This window comes from Trachinotus anak, unplaced genomic scaffold (genome assembly GCF_046630095.1).
Source record: "Trachinotus anak isolate AG129_WGS33_773 ecotype Australia unplaced genomic scaffold, CSIRO_AGI_Tana_v1 ptg000028l, whole genome shotgun sequence".
Classification (NCBI taxonomy): domain Eukaryota; kingdom Metazoa; phylum Chordata; class Actinopteri; order Carangiformes; family Carangidae; genus Trachinotus; species Trachinotus anak.
This window is the reverse complement of record NW_027273879.1, coordinates 1,138,461-1,160,325: the sequence shown is the minus strand read 5'-3', so window position 1 is coordinate 1,160,325 and position 21,865 is coordinate 1,138,461. Positions and strand designations below refer to the sequence as shown.

Sequence of the window (21,865 nt, the reverse complement as noted above, 5' to 3'; positions counted from 1 at the left end):
ATATATAACATTTCCATAAATGAAATATATTTACATGTCAAATAAAAACATATGTATAAAAATTATTATGAAACCTATTACAAATTGGAACAATTTCATTTATTGAACTATATGTGTAGTCCATACAAATATGTATGTTTATAGTGTAGACATGTTACATAAATATATATATCATCCCAAAATCTGTCAATATATGTTTAAGATTAATTAGAAACAATGATATATATATATATATATATATATATATATATATATATACACACACTATGGGTATTTTAAATATGTTAGAAACTTATATCTTAATATATCCAGTGGATGTATAGATGTGATAATAATATATCCCCTATTAGGTGACATATATGGCAACATCACTCTTGATAAACAGACATATATTACATATATATACAGTGGTGGACAGTAACGGAGTAAATTTACTTGAGTACTGTACTTAAGTACATATCCAGAGGATTTGTACTTTACTTGAGTATTAGATTTCTTTGGTACTTATTACTCTTACTTGAATACATTTCCAAGACAAATATTTTTACTTTTACTCGAGTAAATTTCTAGGAAGGCTGAAAAGTACTCGTTACTTTCAGGTCTGCTCTTTTTGGAAATTTTTTTTTTTATTCTAAAATACTATTGGACACAAGCTGTGTTTGTCAAAGAATGAAACCTATCACAGTGCACGCTCTCCACTGGGATCTACGTAAAAGCGGATAATAGAGACAAGAGACAAGACAAGACAGACATGGGGAGACAGAGTTTGTTGTGCTCCTATATTGTACTGGTACATGTCCTTCCTGGAAAGTCAAGTGACTTCAACATTGAGTTATTGAAAGCAGAGATGTAATTTTTTGTAAAGCAGTGGTTCTCAACCAGTGGTCTGGGGACAACACTGGTCTTTGAGGGGGTTCCAGTTCCCAACTTAGCTAAATGATAGAGAGTTAGTTGGACGGTGCAGGTTCATTTGGTTACAGTTTTAATGATTGTTAATAAACACTGCATCTGCAACATCTGCTGTCCTCTTACGATCCCATTCATTTTATTTGTTTTTATAGGTGTTTCTGCAGCCTTTATATAACTTTGTGGTTCTAAAAGCAAGCACATCAGTGCAGGTGGTTTCAAAGAGTTAATTCTCAGAAACAAGAGTTAAAAGGTCCTTAAATTCATTTAGAAAAAATTATAGTAATTCATTGATGTGAAAAATAAGAAGTTTACTCTTACTCTTACTTTTACTTAAAGTAAATTTAAAAGCATGTACTTTTGGATACTTAAGTACCTTTAAAAGCAAGTACTTTTTTACTCTTACTTGAGTAACATTTAGACTGAGCTACTTTTACTTGTAACGGAGTAAATTTTGACCGGTAGTATTTGTACTCTTACTCAAGTACTGGGGTCGAGTACTCTGTCCATCTCTGTATATATATTACATTTCTGTATGGGTTTACATATAGTATACATGTTTTACAGTTGATATTTCTCACAATATGTTGGTACTTCAAATATTTATTCATGCAGTATTATTAGGCTACTTGTAGTGGAGTATTTTACGTTGTCGTGTTGGTAAGTGAAGGACATCTGTGGCCTCCTGCTCCGTTCATGACGCTGTAACTGACCTGGCTCCACAGACACAGCAGCGGAGAGAGGTCTGATGTAACACCGTGATCAGTTTGCAGAGCCACTCTATCATCCAGAGTGCAGCTGAGCGGTGTCCTACACTACTGGCAGATACACACAAAAATGCTAATGTGTGAATGTACCAAAATAGATTTGAATAATTTGCGAATTGAACTGTGTACAAAATGTGTGGTTGTGTAACACAGTTTGCAAATGTGAGAAGTAGGGTACCAGCAACTCTGCCCACCAGCCACACTCTTCTGCATGTGACAGATTTAACACGTACATGTCATGAGGGATGCTGGTTTTCAGGCTTTCCAGTGAAGAATAAGATGCTATTCACTATGTAGTTGCTGTTACTGTTGGATCCTTCGTGGCCCAGCCAATCCCCAAGAGCTGCTCTGATTATGAAAATAATAGGCACCGACAGAGAGCCTGAGGATCACACTTTTAAATGTCAGTCTTGTGTTTCAGTTCAGTTCAACAGCTAGTGATGCAACTGTTAAAACCAAGGGCCTTAAAATCTCAAGTTTCTGTAAAAAATTTAGGTGTTGTCAAGGTTGCTAGGCGACAGGCCACTATGGTAAAGGTGGGCACAGCTGGTGACACAAAACGAAAATCCTCCGTAGGCCAGATGTGACCTGCTGGTGGTGCTACAGGGGATCCCCAAACTGCTTAGGATTCATCCTCTGAGGACCATGAGTGTCTTTACAGTTTCACAGCAAAACATCCCAACACTGATGAGATATTTCAGTCTGGACCAAAGTGATGGACGGACTGAGCTGTGAAGCCACCAGGAGCCATGGCTACATTTTCTCATTGGAAAACATGAAAATATGACAAAAGGGCCTGAAAATATCAGAGTTAGACAGTATTTATATGCTTTAGATGCACTGTGCAAAAACAAAGTGTAAAAGAACTGGGAACTGCTGTGAGTCACTGCAGGTCTGTGATCTTAAGCTGCAGCAGCCTGCTCTCATTAGGAACCGTGGGGGGCGGGCCTCTCAGCCCAGCACCCAGGAAATGAAGCTGTCTTGTAATGTGCAACATTACATGCTGCTTTAATATCCACAGAGGGCTTCGTTAATAGAAGAGCGAGTGGAACACCGCTGAGAGCACGCTCAGCTGCACTGTAATTTCCAAGAACATGACACGAATTGTTCTCACTTTTAAAACTGAACTCCCTGACACCCAACGTGATCTCACCTCTCCCTTTTTATCTTGTCTTGTCTTGTTCTCATTTTAATTTAATAAATATTTCAAGTAGTTATTCTTTTAGTGGATGCCTGTATATTACATCAGCTGTATCAGACAGAGGCCAGTTAAATTCAGTTGGTTGTTGGAGGAGGAAACACTGCAGTTTGCCAACTTTCCATGGCACCGTAACAAAGCTGTCAAATTCAGACTAGGTTCAGAATAGACGTTAAATTACAGTAATATTTGCATAAAGGGAAGATAATCATTCCATGTGAAATATGATGAGTTTTCTTTACTTCTTTTGTTTCAAATATGTAAAGTTCAAAGCACGAGGTGAGAGAGAGTCATAAGTCAGTCAAATCTCAACACACATATTGATACACATGTTGTTTGATCAAGTGTGACTCACCTTTCCCATAAGTATCAATATCTCTGATGTGCATCGTGAATAAATGTCCATAAATCCACTTAGAAATCACTAAAAAAAGATGCTCCTTATTATTACAGAACTACCCTGAGAATATTCAAGTTTTTAAGTTTCCTTCAATATCAAAGTAATCCAGTAACAGATGACTGTACATTCATGAGTATGTTGCAAAAAGGAACAACTAAAAGGTAATTCGGCATACTTTCAACTCTGCTACTTTGGTAAAATTTAAATAAATAGGCTAAAAAAAAACAGGGGTTCAAGTTGTAGCCCACAGCTTAACTCACAGTAAAACTTTACACTTCCTGTTTACATGCCCCAAAGCTTTATGGGAGCCGTAGTTCCAAAACCTAGACCATGATTATTCCTCAAATTGAAGTAAGATGAAGAATAATGACAGGAGCTAAAAAATCCATTAATATTATTTGCTGTTAGGAGTTCCTCTGACAACTATCAATGAATCACTTCAACAGTGAAGAAAACCTAAAAATGTGATGATTCTAAGGCAAGTTCTGTACTATCAAGTGCATCTTTTTTACTGTGGTTGCTAAGTGGGTTTATAGTTTATTTGTGATGGACAGTGGAGTATCATCAGAAAGTGTAGGTCATGCTGAATGAATGAATCATGTCTATGTGTTCATATTTGACTGTGATACTAAGGGTTTTAAAGTAGTCTACCTTAAAGATCCAATATTTAACTCTTCTTCTGCGTTTTATCTGAAGTGTTGATCTCCATCAGAAGATATATTTGTGGTTTTAAGAACCAAAAACCATCTCAGTGTAGTTTTACATCTCCTCTCTCAGGCTTCTCTCTGGAGCTCTAGTGACAACAGGTCAGTCAGTTGCATCTCATGGACGACATCAAGGTTAAAAGCCTCAGTGCAGGTTGCCTCAGTGTGTTCAAAATGCCAACTCAGTGAAGACATGATGCACACTTTTACATTCACTTTTCAATGATATCATTATCTTAGACGTCCATGGGAAACAAATGGTAGAAATCATAGTAAAATGAGGATCTTTTCTGCAGAACTTGACTAAGATTTATCATCTTTTAAGGTTTTCTCCAGCATCGCAGTAATACGTTGTTAGATGTCAGTACATCCAGTGGCGCGCTGAAAACAGGAACTGCTCATTGTGAATTCGGCATTCTTCATTTTCTAAGATTAAAGGAAAATGTGGGCCAAAAAAAAAAGCCCACAGTGTAACTCAATGAATCCACTGCAACCTTTTCTGACCTGTTTCTGTCTGTTCATTTAAGTGAAGACGATTGGGCAGTTTGTGTCAGTCCCATCTGGCAACACTGCCCTCTCTACTGCCCCCCCCCCCCCCTCTCCTTCTGGGTCATTTTGTCCACATGATTGTACATCATTTCTCCTAATAAAACGTTATTGGACAGTAATCATGTCCTGGAGCTTGTAAGAAGCCATAGAAATAATTGGGGACTAATGGCAGAGCCTCTCTCCTCTCACCACAGTCCTCACTGATATGAACGAAACATCTGTTATAGCTACACGTGTTGTACCTGCCTGCACACAGCTGAGGGAGTTTCTACAGGAGGATCTTGTGAGCCCATCTCAGCACAATCAAACTGTTGTGCGACCGTGTCCCCAGGCAATGAGGTCCTAATGGCACAGCTGACTCCTTGACTAGGAATGTCAAGTCTGCCGAGGCCTCCCACATTAAAATAGCCGGCGTGCCCTGTCAGCAGGCCCTTACAGCGGACGCATGGCTGCCTAACAGCTGCCAAACTTAGGGAACTACTGAGTGAGTGGGGGTGCGGAGGAGAAGAAGGGGTCTGGGCGAAGGAGAACCAGCGAACAGGCTTCAACAACAGGAGAACAGATCAGCACGGGGTGGGGGGGGGTGAGGGAATCAAATTACCCTCAAGTCTCTTCACCACTATGTTCCTCACACTAGAGTCAGAAAACAAGTTCAGCTGTATGTTTCCTCACAACACGCTCATCTGATGGGCGCCATGAGGGACGAGGTGGAGGCAGAGCGCCGAGGGACCACGACTAAGACGCCATGTCGGTTCGATTTGTTGGAGAACAAGCTCTGGTTGTGTGGAGCTGTTTCCTGCAGAGTCTTTATTAACTTGAGAGACAGCTGCTGCGTCATGCCAAACAGTGTGTGTGTGTGTGTGTGTGTGTGTGTGGGAGGAGAGCAACTGTAAAGCATATGCTCCTCATGCCCCGCTGCAACGACCATCTGATACTCACGTCCCGTCAGGGCTGGAACTGAGCATCATTTTCTCTGTGGCTGAATCTGCTGATTATTTTCTGGACTGATCTCTAAATTCCGTGTTTTCTCTTATTTTCCCGTTCGCCCACAACCTCCCCAGGTTCACTTCGGGTCATTCACGTCCCCATAATTTGCTTAATTACAGATTTGTTTGAAATGTTGTGGGACCTTCACTCCTCCATCTTGTCTTATAAAAGACCCTGAGTTAAAGAGCTGCTTCAGTTTATATCAGGGTCATTTCTCATCAAGTGTTTATCAAACTCCTTCAATGTTTTCTGTGTCACGTGATTAACACATAGAAAGAGGATGAAGCATAGAAATACTGCAGAGCTGCAGTTCTACATGCTACATCCTTATGTTGTTTAGTCTGATGTTGAGTTTTCTGTCATAGGAAAACTGAGAAATTAGCAAATATTCACATTTGAGAATCTGGTAACAGGATTTTTTTTTACATTTTTGTCTTAAAAAATGACTTTAACGATTAATCAATAATCAAAATGTATCCCAATTAATTTTCTGTCAATCAACTATTAAATTAGGCTAAAAAACAGAGTTTTGAAACGAAATCGATCTCGGTCCCGACGATCATGTGCACTGGGCATGAGCGAGCTCGTGGAAACAGGAAGCTGATTGTCTACTCTGCCGCTGATTGGTTGCAAGAAATACCACGAACCAGGAACAGCAAATTTAACTAAACAACAGCTGCTGCAAAGACATCAAGTCAGTAACACTTTAATTCATTATTCATGTTGTTTCATCACTGGTGGTCCAGGCTGATAAGAGCCAATCAGGGAGCGGCTGGAGGTGTCCACGTCATCGCCTCTGCCCGTCCACACTTACATTTTCTGGAGTTTTCAAACTAAAACGGTTCCAGCAGCGTTTCTGAAAGTCTCAGTTTAAGGCGCGTGGACGTCAGGAGTGAACTTAAAGGGAAGCATTTAAAACTAAAACGACGAAGTGCAGATGTAGCTTCAGAATATGATTGGTTTCTGTTCCTGAAGAGACAGCAGGGGCCCAGCAACAAATTTTGCCCAGGGGCCCCTTTGGAGTTTAACCCGGCCATGAATTTACTTTAATATTTGATGAAGAGAAGCAGAAAATCCTCATGTTTGAGAGGCTGAAATCAATTATTTTCTGGATTAGCATTGACAAGACGTCCATCACAGCTTCACCGAGCCTTCAGATTCAAACAGTCCAAAGCAGCGAATCATCAGATCTGACAAACTAAGATCAAACAACATTTGTGCTTAGAAATTTACTGATGATTAATCAATAATCAATATTCAGGTGGGGATTCTCTTGACTTGAGCTGCAACTAACGATTCATCGGCCAGTTATTTTCTCATTTAATCAATAAGTCTATAAAAAAGTTTTTTTTTAAACTGGCACCAACAGTTTCTTAGAATCGACTGTGATCTCTCCAGTTTGCTTGAAACCAGAGGTTATGAAATGATTAATCAATTGTCAAAGGTGACCAATTAATTGTCTATCAATCGACCTCTTGTTTCAGCCATAATAGTCACTTCTGAATTTTTACAGCAGGAGTTTATAAGTTATGATGCATCGTAACAGCAGCAGTTAATCTCCACCTCAACCATCCACATTTACGTTAATGTAATAATAATAAAATAATAATTCAGCCTTTTCTTCTGATACTGTAAGTACAGTTTGTAGTAATCCCACTTTACTTTTAGTCATTAATTATCCTTTGACTGATTTTTCATTGCAGCTTTAATTCTTACATCAGTCTACTGTTCTGTCCTTAATGAGCAACATTAAATCAATTCAACAAGATCAATGATACGGAAATAAACTTCAGCAGAGAACGTGGTTTTAATCTGGTTTTAAAATCACACAAAAAGACGGCTCCTTGACTGACAGAAAATTAATCAGCAGCCATTTTTAATAATCCTTTGATTAGGATTTTGATTTCTTAAGGAGGAATGACAGAAATTCTCTCGAACGTGAGGATTTACTGGTCTTTTTCATCTCTGATAATAATAAACTGAATATCTTCAGGACTTCAACAAGACCTCTGACGACATCATCTCTGACTTTAGGAACTTCCAATAAATATATTCTACTCTTTCTGATAATATATTGATCAAATGATTGATTAGTAACTAAAGTCATTGTCAGTAGCCGGCCTGGACTTATTTCAATATGTGGCTGAGGCCTTAGATGCTGCCTGTGGCGTCTTTTTAAATCCTCACACTGACCTCTTAAGTGAAAGCACAGTAATCCTGGTCTGGATTTGACATTGCTGGATCTCCCAGTGCGGGTTTCTCTGTGCATCACGCAACTTTGGACAAAGATCAGCCAGAAATGAGAAGAGGTTTAGATTCAGAGACGGAAAAACTGTTAAAAAAAAAATAAATTAACGCTGATCACTGGAAAACTATTGGATTAACAAGTAATAATAATAATAATAATAATAATAATAATAATAATCATAGAATCTCTGGTTCCAGCTTCTCAGGTGTGATTATTTGCCACTTTTCTGTTTCGAAAGATTCAATTTTCAACTGCTGGACTGAAAAAACAAGCAGTTTAAAGACGTCACCTTGGACTCTGAGAACTTTTCACAATTTCCTGACACTTTCTGGGCCAGTGGTAATCAATCAATAATAAATAATAATCAGTTTGATAATGAAAATCATCATATTTCTTTATCTCCTTGCGGAAACCAGGCTGCCGAACGTGTTACATATTAAAATATGAATACAGAGGTTTAAAAATATACAGTCACAACGTTGGTTATTGCATTTAAAGTAGTTTTAATTAAGGAAGTGTTATATTTTCACTCTAGGAAAAACAAAATGAAAAATAATCTGGAGGTTTGAGTCACAACTTTGTTTTAAGAAATTAACCTTTTCTTTTATTTTTTAGTCTTGAAATTCTTTTTTACACAATACATTTTCCTTTATAAGTATTTGAAAATATCTGTTGCTGGTTTGTTTGGTAATATCTTTCCTATAAGTAGAATCTCATTTCAATATAGTTCTCTTTTGAAAAAACAAACGAAAAAAAGAAAACATCCATCACTGTGTTTCTGTCCAGGGTCTTCACGCGTTGGAAGATGTCGTCAGTGACGTCAGAGCGTGGCCTGTGGCTGGTTGAGACCGACGTCCGTCCAGCTCTGACCACGACAGAGAGGCTGATGGCGAAAGCTGGTCGCCGATGCTCCGCAGTCCGGCTGAGCTACAAGATCAGAGACGCTCTGCCGGGTGTTTGGACCCTTGTAGTGGCGTGTGGGAGCAAATGAGCATCGTTAAAAAAGTCCCATACATATATCTGTGTGTTGTCCAAGGTGGGGTGAACACAAAAGACGCTCCTCTCCCCACGTGTCGGCTCTCCAAAAGCAGCCGTTCTCAAACACCAGGGATGCTCTGGTGTCAGGAAACAGACTGCTCGTCCTCGCTGAATGTGAATCTTACTTCAAACTATCTGAATTATGCTTTGAAAACACTGCTAAGATTGTATGTATAACATAAAACCCAGCTGATCTGCACCGTAATTGACTACTGGAGTCAAAGCTTTAATTTAGTCCACGAGGCCCTTGTTGTTTGGGCTTACAGATAATCCTCTCAGTAACTTCCCCTAACATTTTTGGGTAGTCTTTTCAATTAATGGCCTGCTGCTGCTGCTGCTGCTGCTGCTCAGCTCTGTGTTGTTTGACAGCTCCTCGTCTCTGAAGCAAAGCATCCACAGAGCGACGGCAGCTCTCTATACATTCTTCTCAGGTTCATCTGACTGACTTGCAAGGATCCCACAAACTGCCCACTGAGGAGAGACCTGGACCGGAACAGGAAATACAATGGATGCTAGTTCTCTCCTTAAAGTGAGCAAGGAAAACATCTTAAACAGGTTGACTCCTCACTCTTTAAATATAAACTATGTTGCAGATAGGAAAGCATTCATTGGCTTCATTTCTAGTTATAAAAACCAATTTGCTGGTTTTAGTATGTTCTCTCTTTCCTCTTTCTTTTTTGTGTCGTTTTTACAATAAAGCACTCTTTTTTTTTTCAGCCAATGAGATATATCTCATTTACACATTTAGTCCACTTTTTTTTTTTTTCCACTTTCAGATTCACACAACCACTCCAACCCTCAACCCTACAAACTTTAGGATAATACACCAATAATTCCCTGCACATGTACTTTTTTTTAACGCCACGATACTTTAGTAGGCTATAACAGCACGATTTGTCATGCACTTTATCTTTTTTTTCCTTTTTTTGCAAAATACCCCTATATTGCAGATCTGTGTGTCGCTGGACTAACAGCTGTCTGGCTTGGTGCTCTCAGTCGTCATCCACGTCGTCTCCCTCGGACTCATCCCTCCTCTCGTACAGCTTATCCCTCTGCCTCTCCTGGATCTCCTTCATCTCCTCGGCGTATCTGCAGAAAGCTCCTCCGAATTTGCTCCAGGCTTTGAAGGGGATGGTGATAGAGTTCCTGTAGCTGGGCTTCACCTCGCTCACCCGCAGGAACACCCCGTATTTGTTGGACCCGACGTCGAAGAAGAACCGTTTGGAGTCCACCATGATGGAGGTGCCCTCGGGGAGCTCGCCGTAGCCCCCGGCGGCGGAGCCCCCGGTCAGCTCATCGTCGTCTCCCCCGTAATCATCTATGAGTTTAGCAAGGGCGTCTCGAAACTCTATTAACCCCTGGGCCGGAAGGGCTATGGTCTGGCCGGCCAGCATGCCGCCCACAGGGCCCCCGACTCCAAAGCCAGGTCCACGGTTCACGGTCTGCCGGATCCGGAGGAACCTCCCCCGCTGGTTCTCCTTCAAGTCCAGGTAGTACTTGCGGTTTTCCCGGACGAGAAACTCGCTCTTGAGCGCTCGCCGGGGCCCGCCGTCCTCTCCCACGGAAGCCTGCGCTATCTGCTCCGGACTGCTAGGCCCCAGCTGGGCGTAGTGCTCGATGAAATCCCCGAGGTAGTCCCGGAACTCCGCCGCCACGGACAGGGAGAGGGTCAAGCGACTTTTGGAGCCCCCGGCCCCCACCTCGGCGATTTTGATGAACCTGCCCTTGCTGTTCTGCTTGACGTCCAGATAGAAGCGCTTGTTCTGGATGTCGAGGCGCTTGGACGCCAGCTCCTGGGTCTCCTGGTCCCTCTGGAAGTGCTGGAAGCCGCCTCCCCCCCCGCTGCTGCCGCCGCGCTCACTCCCGCTGTCGCCATCCGCCATCTTCAGCTCCACCATTCGGCTTCTGCCCCTTCTCCTGCGTAGCTGCTCTCTGCGCGCCCCCGGCCGGTGCGCGCCCCCTACACACTCACCATGAGTGCACTCCGGGGAGCGCTGTGATTGGTCCAACCGTCCGTCACTTTCGCGGGTCGACACGGTTACAGTCCTCCCATTGGTCCGTGGAATTAGTCAATCACGCCCACATGTAATATCCCTCATCAGCCATTGGTGCAGGGTGAGGTTCCGTTTGCGTACTTCTTGTAAAATGTTTTTTACCAACTCCCACCGGTTGTGAAATTTTCCTTGTTTGTCTGACATAAGATGTTATATAAAATTATGTTTTATTTTTTGGCCTCAGCCGTAAAACGATGTCAACATAGCTTGTTTTTCTTCACACAGTTGTAGTGGGAAACAATCTGGGGACTTCCAGGGTCACGTTTTAATGTGTTCAAAATAGATTTGTGGCTTAGTTATTGGAAAAATGTTAATATTACTGAACGTGCCAGTGTTGGAACAAGTACCCAGGCTTCTTACTGAGGTAAAACTAGCAATACCACATAAAAAAAGACTGAAGTAAAGGTTCTGCATGCAAAATTTCACATAAATAAAACTACATAGGCTAAAAAAAAAAAACCTGACCTTGAATGAACACTTGAATGACTTTAACCTCTCTGTGGGTCATCTGTGCAGCTTTAACCAAAATGAGTCATTTTAAAAAATCGTTTGAAAACCACTGACCTAAATTATAGCACATCTGTATCAAACCACATCTATTACTGTCAGATTAAGGGCAACAGGAAACATCATAATTCACACTAGTGTAATGTACAACCTTTAGTCGGGTTGTTTTTTAAAATTCATGTTATGCCGCTTTGCGCTCCACACTGCACTAGTTCCTCCTCTACATTTCTCTGACCACCTATAACATCAATATTCTGTTTACATGTTGATATATCATTGATAATAATAATAATCCAATATGATAAAATATAAAATTCTGATCATATAACTCTGAAGGTAAACATTCTGCAGAAGACATACTGTGCTTAAACTTGTGATACTTTAATGACATTTTTTTTTGCTAATGCTTAAGTTAAATTTTGAACACAGGACTTTAACTTGTAACTGAGTATTTACAGTGTGGTTTTGCTAGATTTCCTGAAGGTCTGGATGTTTCTTCCAGCCCAGGCTTTAAGCAGTGATGGTTTGTGAGTGTCTTCTGCCTGCATTGCCCAGCTCGGCCAACAGGTGGCGGTATAGGTCCGCTTGCAGCTCAGGTGTTCTGTCAGGTTGATTTTCCTCCTAGCTGGACATGTCAGCAGCACCTGTCAGTTACACTTCTGCTGCTGTTTATTTCACTTTGTATTAAATAGATGTTGAGAATTTGGTTTCATTTTTATCTGTTTTAGTTTTGTGTAAGCATAAACCCTGAGGTTTTGTTTTGGACATTACAAATATAAATAACTTAAAGACTGAAAGATGTGCAACTTTGGTAATGAAAAGCTGAATTCACTCTTAAAGGAGGTGCGATGGTTTGGTAAACCCTGGTCCCTAAAGTCCTGAAAACACCAGAGAAGTATTTACACGCAGACAGGAACAGTAAAAATATTGAATTCATGAGTCCAGAGTATTTAAAAAACACACACAAGTGTCACATTTTATTTTTTCAGTTAAAATTAGTTTATATCTCCCTGTGTCATGGTGTAAATCCTGTCTCAAAGTCTTCTCAACTGCTGGGTATGCACTTCTCATGGATACTAAATCATTTTTTCATTTATTTAGTTTACTGTCTAAAGACATTTTATTCTAAGATATTCATGACTTTTATTGTGGTCCCAATATCTATATCTGATCAGGTTTGGTTATTGATTTCTGTGTCTTTTTTTATTATAAAACAGGTCTTGGTTCAGTATTAATACTGTGAAAGTATCGGAGCTCAGTCCAGAAACTGGGCCTCAAAATGAGCCGTTGAGACTACTGGAACTTTGTGATGTCACAACAAATCAGTCTCAGCCACCCCCCAAGCCCCGCCCACCTGGACCCACCATCCAACCTTACAGGATTTGGTTTCTCTGAGTGTTTACCTGAAAACTGCTGTATTTCTATTTGATCATTCAGAAAGAAATCAGCCAATCAAGATCCGAAGAGAGGCTCAGATCCTCTCCTCTGATTGGCTGACTGACCTGTTGTTACTAGAGCTCCAGAGAGAAGCCTGAGAGAGGAGATGTAAAACTACACTGAGATGGTTTTTGGTTCTTAAAACCATAGATATATCTTCTGATGGAGATCAACACTTCAGATAAAACACAGGTTAATTTAAATGGGACCTTTAATATTTATATTTGTATTGTGATGTTTAAGTCAATTAACTAATTAACAAACTAACTAGAAATATTAAAACCAGCCTGAATGTAAACTCATAAACTGGGTGTCCTCAGAGTTGTGACCCTGTTTGCACAGACCTGCAGCAGTAGATGGAAAAACACTCGACACCATAAGATTTCTTAGTGATTGTGCAACATGAAAATCACTCAGTCTGTACTTTTGTTTTCCCAGAAAAAAGGATCAGTTTTTGGAACAGGATTGCACAAACACACAAATTCAGAATCACTGGAGTTAGAATTTAGTTTTGACCAAACTTTATGCAGTTGAGGAACTTTAGAGAGAGTAGCTGTGTTTCGTTGGATCAAACATAAGACTGGAGTAAATGTACTTAGTTACTTCACCACCTCTGTATGAAAACACATCAGACGACCTGTAAAGTTTATGTAACGGTTTTATTTTAACAATCTGATTTCACAGTGACATTAGAACAAAAATCTGATAAAACACTTCATAGATTCAAATTTAAATATATCCAAACTATACATCAGTTACAAGCAGAGATACACACACAAATCACAATATTGCACACTACCCTGTTTGACTCTTGATTCAGATTTAACCTTCGCAGCAGTAATTGTGCCATGTTTCTTATAAACCGTCTCTTTCTGTTAGTGTCGATCCTATTAGGATAAGATGAGAACATTTTTTGTTCAAACAATAAAACCAGAACAATCTTATTTTGTTTGACAAAATATCACAGTCAATATTTCCAGATCTTCTTCACTAGACAGACAGTGTTAGTAATACTGAGGATAAGTTGGGTAGGAGCCCATCAGCTGAGTTGTGGCAGAGGGCAGCATGACCCCCGGGAGGCTGCTGTACTGGTAGAAGGGGTCCAGAGTGGAGACGCTGGGCAGAGGCGAGCTGTACTGCAGGCTGTGTGGGTGGACGTAGGAGGCGGCAGCCGGGGCCTCTGGCGCCGCCGCCGCCGCCACTGCTGAGTGGTACCTGGGGTAGGGCCCCGGCCTGTAGGCCTGCAGCTCGGGGTAATGCATGAACTGAGAGGCGACGTTTGCCTGGCAGGCGTGAGCCAGGGCGTCCTGCACCGTCCTCTTCAGCTTCATCCGTCTGTTCTGAAACCAGTTTCTGATCTGAGGACAAGAAGAAAGTCTCATGAGGAACAGTTTTCATCAAAGAAGATGAATATTTCTCACTGTTAGAGGACATCAGGGCTGAAGCCAGAACTCTTAGAAACACATTGAATTAAATTAGATGAAACACAGTGAGGCTCGTTACCTGTTTGTCAGACAGGTTGAGCTTCTTGCAGAGCTCGGCTTTGTCCTGTGTTCCCAGGTAAGCGTTCCTCTTGAACGCCCTCTCCAGGCTGCTGATCTGCTCCGCCGTGAAGGCAGTGCGAGGTCTCCTGCCCAGTGGAGGGGACGGCGGTGAGGCGGGGGCACAGTCTGGGGGGGCCGAGGGGGAGAGGGAACGACCCCCTTCGCTCTCGTACCCGGAAGTCTCCTCCTCTGTCCCGCTGCTGAAACCGGCCTCTGACGCTGGAAAGAGGAAATCATTTTTAATATTTATTATATTTGATATTAAGTATTAACATCTTTTACTTCAGTTAAAGTAAAGTGAAGTTATATCTTTACTTGAGTCAAGTAAAGTAAAGTAATACATCAGTTAACTACAGTTCTTACAAAAGTTTTAACTTAACCACATTTAATTCTTTCAAAATTAATGTTCTACACCACAGCTGTATTATCATCTTATAAATGAAATACTTGAACCTCCTCTATTTAGTATTTATTAACAGTATATAAACATGTAATTAATGGTATATAACACAGTGTTGTTGAAACTAAAGCTGCTGTAAGACATGCATCAGTGGAGGCTGCTGGTTAAACAGATAATGAATGACATCACAGTAAAACAGCTGCAATAATATCAAATATATTTTATGATTATAATTGTTTACAAACACTGAACAATAATAAACACTTAAGAATGTTTACGACTACATTATATTGTGTTATAAACCATTTATTAAATGTATGTGTATATTCTAAAGGTTAAATGATACCAAAATAGTGTATTTTATAAGCTGATAATACGACTTGTAAATAAAATATTAATTTATAGCAGATAAATGTAGTGGAGTTATAAGTGCAGTGCTTTCCTCTGAGATGTACTGAAGTATAAAACAATACTGTTGATGAATGAATCCTTTTATCAGACCTACTTTTTAGTAGTTTACTGACGGTTATGTTGCTACAAATTCCCTTAAAGTACCAAAGACTCACAGGAATAATGTGAGAATAGCCCATTATGTACATATTGTAGGACATTAAGTAGAAATACTTGAGTACTTGAACGTACCTGGATTATTGTGAGAGGGCTGGTGCTGCAGCGAGCTCAGGCTGTACTCATCCAGGCCCTGACTCCTGCTCTCCTCTTGCTGCTCAGGTACAGTTTCTGACTTTTGCCTGCAGTAAAAACCGGGGAGACTCTCTGAATGTGTCCCGCAGGCCGTGGGTCTGGGGGCTGAGACGGTCTGTGCTCCTGTGGGCTGGCTGCTCTGGGCCATCCACTCGATAGAGAAATGTCCTCTCATGGCTGCAAAGTGCTGTGGTTCTCTCCTGAAAGAAGCCGGAAACAGTAGATCCTTTCGTTTTAAAAGGTGGAACCAGGATTCAAAACTCTGTCCAGAGTGAGGTTAGACTTTCTGAGGTGCTCAGTCCTGGTGGAGGGACAGCTTTAACTGCCTCCTCCTCCAGGAGAGCTGTATTTATAGGGGGGCATCCCACCTCATTTCAAACTCTCAGCTCCAAAGATCAAAGCACACATCCTCACTTCCCCCCACCCTCCCTCCTTTAGTTTTCACAACTGGAGTAATTAAGACGTCTCATTCAGTCTCAATGAGGCTGTTACAACATGGCTCCAGTAAGTCTGGGAAGACCCCCCCCCTCCTCCTTCCTGCCTCCAAAAACAGATAATAGACACACCTCACCCCCAAACTGTCTGCAGCTCCTCTACACCCACGTCCACACTGTAAATACATGTGTGTGTTGTCTTTTTCCACGGCAGCCGAGGAAGAACATCACTTACTTATTTCATTGTTCAAAACACTGAGCATCTTTTATTTATAGTAACATCATTGCATTGATTTTGGTTGGTCATCAATAAAGATTTGTATATTTTATTGGCACACGTGTAATTTTTCTAGATTTTTTAGTGTCTGGCAGCTTTTATACTTTTAAAATGGACAAAATGATGAGACAGAGGTGAAGCTAAGTTTGTGCTGAATAAAGGACGTCATGACCAGGTACGGGGGATAAAAGGTGCCAAACAAAGACTGACATAAATTCATCAATATGAACCAGAATAAACCTGGTTTTCTAGGAGGTGAAGCCCCAGTGTCCATAAAGCATCTTAAATATTAACTTATAACATTACTAGTACGCTCACATGAGAAGAGCTTATCTTTTGAAGCAAAAATGCTAAAAATGTCTGTGTTCTCGCTGCTTTTCTCTGTTCTACATTTAACATAAATAAAAAGTGTCTTTTGAATTTGGACCGTTGGTCGTATAAAACAATTCTGCTCAAATTCTTTCTAAATGAACATTTCAGGCTGAATCTCAGAATTAAGGATGTTTTTTTTTTTAAAAAGAGCATTTAACTTTATGTGTGTATTTTTATCCATTAATTTTACATAGAGGTAATCCAAAGAGTGGATATCCTACATAACAAAGTAAAAAACAATAAGAGGAAAAATAACATAAGATGAGAACATCAGACTAATTTAGAGTTGAAACAATAAATCAATCAACTACTTTGATAAAGTAAAAAATGATTATTTAGTAGTTGCAGTTTGCTTGTCTTTGTTTTTTTATGATTTAATGTATTTGGCTTTCAGACAAGGAACAATGTTTAAATACATCACTTTGCTTTTCTGGGAAATTAAAACAGGCAAACCAAAGAAGAACATCACCTGAAGACATCAGCTCCAGCTGTGGGAAACATTTTCACCATTTTCTGCAGATTATTGGATGAGAAATTAAAGATTAGTTGCAGCCACAAGTCTCTTTCTTCTCCAGTCATTAATCAAGATCTTCAGATGTTGTGTGAGTGTTAAACTGCTCATCGTACACATTCATTCAAGTTACAATTACTTAAAAAATTACAAACTTCCATCAGCCAAACATAATGAGCAGTGAGTGGCTTAATAACCTGACAACACACTGATCCGGGATGATCCCAGGATTAAAGACAGCCCGTCTGAGAGTCACTGATATGACGTCAGCTGAGCTTTAACGATGATGGGTTTTAAGGTTGTGTGATCTCTTTTCTAACTGATAGACTGACAGGGTTTCAATTTAACTGAAAAAACGAATTGATCAATTAATTTTAAACAAATAACCATGATTTTCTGTTGTAATATTGTAGGATTCACATTATATGGAAGTGTTAACTCAAATATTTACACAAGAAAACACAATTTAAGTATTAAAATATGACTGAGCCGAACATCTGATCCTCCAAATAAACTGTGGTGGTACTCAGATATTTTATTTAAGTAAAAGTCACAACAACACAATTTTAAAATAATTACAAGCATTTGCATTCAACATCCTCCATATAAGTGTTAGCAGGAAAAAAGCACTTAAATATCAAAAGTATATATTATACTACAATTATTATTTATAGGGTATATAATATAATAATGTTAGCAGCATTAATGCAGCAGCTGGCAGTGATACAAGCACTTTCATTCATTTTAAATACTGTTGGGTTTTTCTCCGTCTCCTGTAACAATGCCTTGTATATTTTATTCTCATTATAGGTTTTTTACAACAATATTTCCCTATGAAACGTAGTGAGTGGAGCATCATAAAATACCTAAAAAAATAGACCCTACTTCAGTAAATGTAATTTCCAACACTTACAAATAAATATCTGGGGCATCTGCAGGAGTTTTAAGTATTTTACCAACAAATTCACTAATTAATTCACTTTAAGCACTCACATGAATGAATGAACAGTCAGAAATATTGTAGGATATTAAGAAAATATCACAATTACTGTAGACTAGAGGCGGAGGAAAAACCACTTCACTGTAAAAGGCTAGAAGCAGTGACACTATGTGAAAGTAAAAATAAAAGCCCTGATTAAAATGTTACTGCTGGAAAAGTTTGAGAGTTTTCAGCAGTAAATGCAGTGAAGTAGTAAAATTCACTTATTATTGAGTTATTTGCAGCAGAATGTAAAATTAAAAGAGTCCAGTGAAGAACAACTGCCTTTAAATGGGAGGCTGCTTTATTATCAGAGTAAAAGTACCTCATTACTTTCAGGCACTGACCCCCCCCCCACCCCCGCCTGCAGCCGTCCCCGGCCTGCGGCTCCTCTCAATGCTAAACAGGGTCCGGATCAGGTTAAAGCACCTGATAACGACCTGCGGAGGAACATCACCTGTGAAGCGGCTCGGAGCGGGACGAGCTGAAGAGGACGAGCCGCCGTTTGTGTGCAAATGGAGCGTGAGTCAAAGAGACTGAAGAATTAAAGGATTCATCGGGTCAATCAATGATCGGCCCCATTGATAAGATAATGAGAGGGATCGGGCCGTGATCGGGGCCGTGCGGGACTATCCCCGCATCCAGACAGCGAGTCTGAGAGAGGAGAGAGGAGGAGAGGAGAGGAGAGGAGAGAGGAGAGAGGAGAGGAGAGGAGAGAGGAGAGAGGAGAGGAGAGAGGAGAGGAGAGGAGAGGAGAGGAGAGAGGAGAGAGGAGAGGAGAGGAGAGAGGAGAGGAGAGGAGAGGAGAGGAGAGGAGAGAGGAGAGGAGAGAGGAGAGGAGAGGAGAGAGGAGAGAGGAGAGAGGAGAGGAGAGGAGAGAGGAGAGGAGAGGAGAGGAGAGGAGAGGAGAGAGGAGAGGAGAGAGGAGGAGAGAGGAGAGAGGAGAGAGGAGAGAGGAGAGGAGAGAGGAGAGGAGAGAGGAGAGGAGAGGAGAGGAGAGAGGAGAGAGGAGAGGAGGAGAGAGGAGAGGAGAGGAGAGAGGAGAGGAGAGGAGAGGAGAGGAGAGGAGAGGAGAGAGGAGAGGAGAGAGGAGGAGAGAGGAGAGAGGAGAGAGGAGAGGAGAGAGGAGAGGAGAGAGGAGAGGAGAGGAGAGGAGAGAGGAGAGAGGAGAGAGGAGAGGAGAGGAGAGAGGAGAGGAGAGGAGAGGAGAGGAGAGGAGAGAGGAGAGGAGAGAGGAGAGAGGAGAGGAGAGGAGAGAGGAGAGAGGAGAGGAGAGAGGAGAGAGGAGAGGAGAGGAGAGAGGAGAGAGGAGAGGAGAGGAGAGGAGAGAGGAGGAGAGGAGAGAGGAGAGAGGAGAGGAGAGAGGAGAGGAGAGAGGAGAGAGGAGAGGAGAGGAGAGAGGAGAGGAGAGGAGAGGAGAGGAGAGGAGAGGAGAGAGGAGAGAGGAGAGGAGAGAGGAGAGGAGAGGAGAGGGGAGAGGAGAGGAGAGAGGAGAGGAGAGGGGAGAGAGTAGAGAGGAGAGAGGAGAGAGGAGAGGAGAGGAGAGGAGAGGAGAGGAGAGAGGGGAGGAGAGGAGGGAGGAGAGAGGAGAGGAGAGGAGAGGAGAGGAGAGAGGAGAGAGGAGAGAGGAGAGGAGAGAGGAGAGGAGAGGGGAGAGAGTAGAGAGGAGAGGGGAGAGAGTAGAGAGGAGAGAGGAGAGAGGAGAGGAGAGGAGAGGAGAGGAGAGGAGAGAGGGGAGGAGAGGAGGGAGGAGAGAGGAGAGGAGAGGAGAGGAGAGGAGAGGAGAGAGGAGAGAGGAGAGAAGAGAGGAGAGAGGGGAGGAGAGGAGGGAGAAGAGAGGAGAGGAGAGGAGAGGAGAGAGGAGAGGAGAGAGGAGAGAGGAGAGGAGAGGAGAGAGGAGAGAGGAGAGGAGAGGAGAGAGGAGAGAGGGGAGGAGAGAGGAGAGGAGAGGAGAGGAGAGAGGAGAGGAGAGAGGAGAGAGGAGAGGAGAGGAGAGAGGAGAGAGGGGAGGAGACAGGAGAGGAGAGAGGAGAGGAGAGAGGAGAGGAGAAGAGAGGAGAGGAGAGGAGAGGAGAGGAGGAAACGAGGAGAGGAGAGGAGGAAACAAGAGGAAAGTAATAATAATAATAATCTATAATCTATACTATGGACACGTATAGATTCTATATGTGATGAAACTCAGCAGGGGATGATTCTGCGTGAAGTCCTGTTAGTTTTGGTACTTTAAGTGTATTTTGCTGATAAAACTTGCAAATACTTTTATTTGTAGAAGAGTGTTTTCACATTACTTTTACTTCTCTGAGTACTTTAATTTGTTGATAATGCTCATATATTTTTATTTTGCAGTTCTTTTACATGTACTAGAGTATTTTCAGTATATTATACTGCTACTTTTGCTTCTCTGAATACTTCCTCTACCACTGGTTCATAGTAATATTGTGATATTTTGCAGTGGCAGAGGTATTCAGATCCTTCACTTCAGTAAAAGTACTAATAAAATGTTGTAAAAATACACCAAAAGCTTCAGTGAAAGTACAAGTATCAGTAGAATGCAGTTCAGAGGTTGTACTTGTACCTGACAGTAAACAGTGACTGTGCAGGTTCAGATTCATCAGTTTAGAGCTGCAGACTGTTGACGTGTCCCTGTGTCTTCGTCTCCCGGCCCCTCGTCTGTCAGCCCCCCCCCCCCACATCAAAGAGCTGCAGCTGAACCACACAGATCAGGATGGAGATGACGAGGTGGAGCGGGCCGACGCTGATACCCATCATCCTCCCTGTTATACGACACACAGACGCAGACAGAGGGGCAGCGGCCGAGGTGATCAGGACCTCTTTGAACCTCTCACTGTACCGACCACCTCACTGCTGTTGTGTTTCTCTGGGTGCGTTTGTTTCCTCTGACTCCTGATTCACCCCGGCCGGGAACATGGCCTCTCTTCCTCTCATGTCCTGGATGAAAGTTCCTCCACTCGAGTTTCTTTTAGCATAAACATCTAAATACAAACTGAAAAATCTCACAAGTTGATCTTACTTCAAGAAATCTAGGAAACTGATACTGAAGTAAATATAACAAATTGTCTTAAGTTATGTTCACTTTAAGTTTACTTAAGATTTTGTTGTGTTTACTTCATTTTATTTCATCTTATTTAAAGTGTAAAGTACCAAATGTAAAAAGATTGATGATGCAGAATGGGACCATTTGAGATGATTATATATTATATCATTAGATTATAATTTTAATGAATTAATATCTGTGTCACTTTAATGTTGCAGCTGGTGAAGGTGGAGCTCCCTCTGCCCATGCAGCTGATAATAACACCTCATAATTGATCTGTTGATTATATTTGGTATTAATTAAGTACAACATGAGCCTGTGATTAGTACTGTGGTAGAAGTATAACACTCAAATACTTCAGTACAGTAACCTGAGTAAATGTCCTTAGATACTTTTGACCAACATTATTCTCACTCATTGATATTATGATTAATTAGTGCAAATTTGCCCAAAAACACAAATTTCACCAGAAACTTTACAACACAGTCAAACTGGTGTTTACATGAAGAAAATCAGACTGCGGAGAACAACTGGGCCTTTTAGGGGAAAGAAGAAATAAATTATACTCTAAAAAGTATTTTGTGAAAACTTGGTAGCTACAGGTGCCGTGATTTCATAAAGAAAACTTCAGAAACAGTTTACGACATTTTAATTATAACGACTCCTTTTATATTATTATAGGTTTAAACAGCAGCTTCCACTTATTGAGTTGTTAACACCCACAGAGATTTAGAATAATCCACAGATGAAGAACGTTGACAATAGAGGGAACTGTGGGTTTTTCCTGAGTGACCTG

At 41.3% G+C, this 21,865-nt stretch overlaps 2 protein-coding genes across 2 annotated transcripts; both read right to left on the bottom strand.

Annotated features, from left to right (window-relative positions):
* Positions 1-8,242: 8,242 nt before the first annotated feature.
* Positions 8,243-11,292, bottom strand: purbb (purine-rich element binding protein Bb). Its single transcript, XM_071466087.1, has 2 exons — positions 9,735-11,292; positions 8,243-9,280 (listed from the first exon to the last, which is right to left on the bottom strand). Exon 1 carries the CDS (start codon positions 10,693-10,695, stop codon positions 9,790-9,792), a length of 906 nt encoding a protein of 301 aa, XP_071322188.1. The 5' UTR covers positions 10,696-11,292; the 3' UTR covers positions 8,243-9,280; positions 9,735-9,789.
* A 2,370-nt stretch (positions 11,293-13,662) lies between these two features.
* Positions 13,663-15,712, bottom strand: ved (ventrally expressed dharma/bozozok antagonist). The gene is made up of 3 exons (XM_071466088.1): positions 15,382-15,712; positions 14,299-14,558; positions 13,663-14,153 (listed from the first exon to the last, which is right to left on the bottom strand). Exons 1-3 carry the CDS (start codon positions 15,614-15,616, stop codon positions 13,800-13,802), a joined length of 849 nt encoding a protein of 282 aa, XP_071322189.1. The 5' UTR covers positions 15,617-15,712; the 3' UTR covers positions 13,663-13,799.
* Between the last annotated feature and the right edge of the window lie 6,153 nt (positions 15,713-21,865).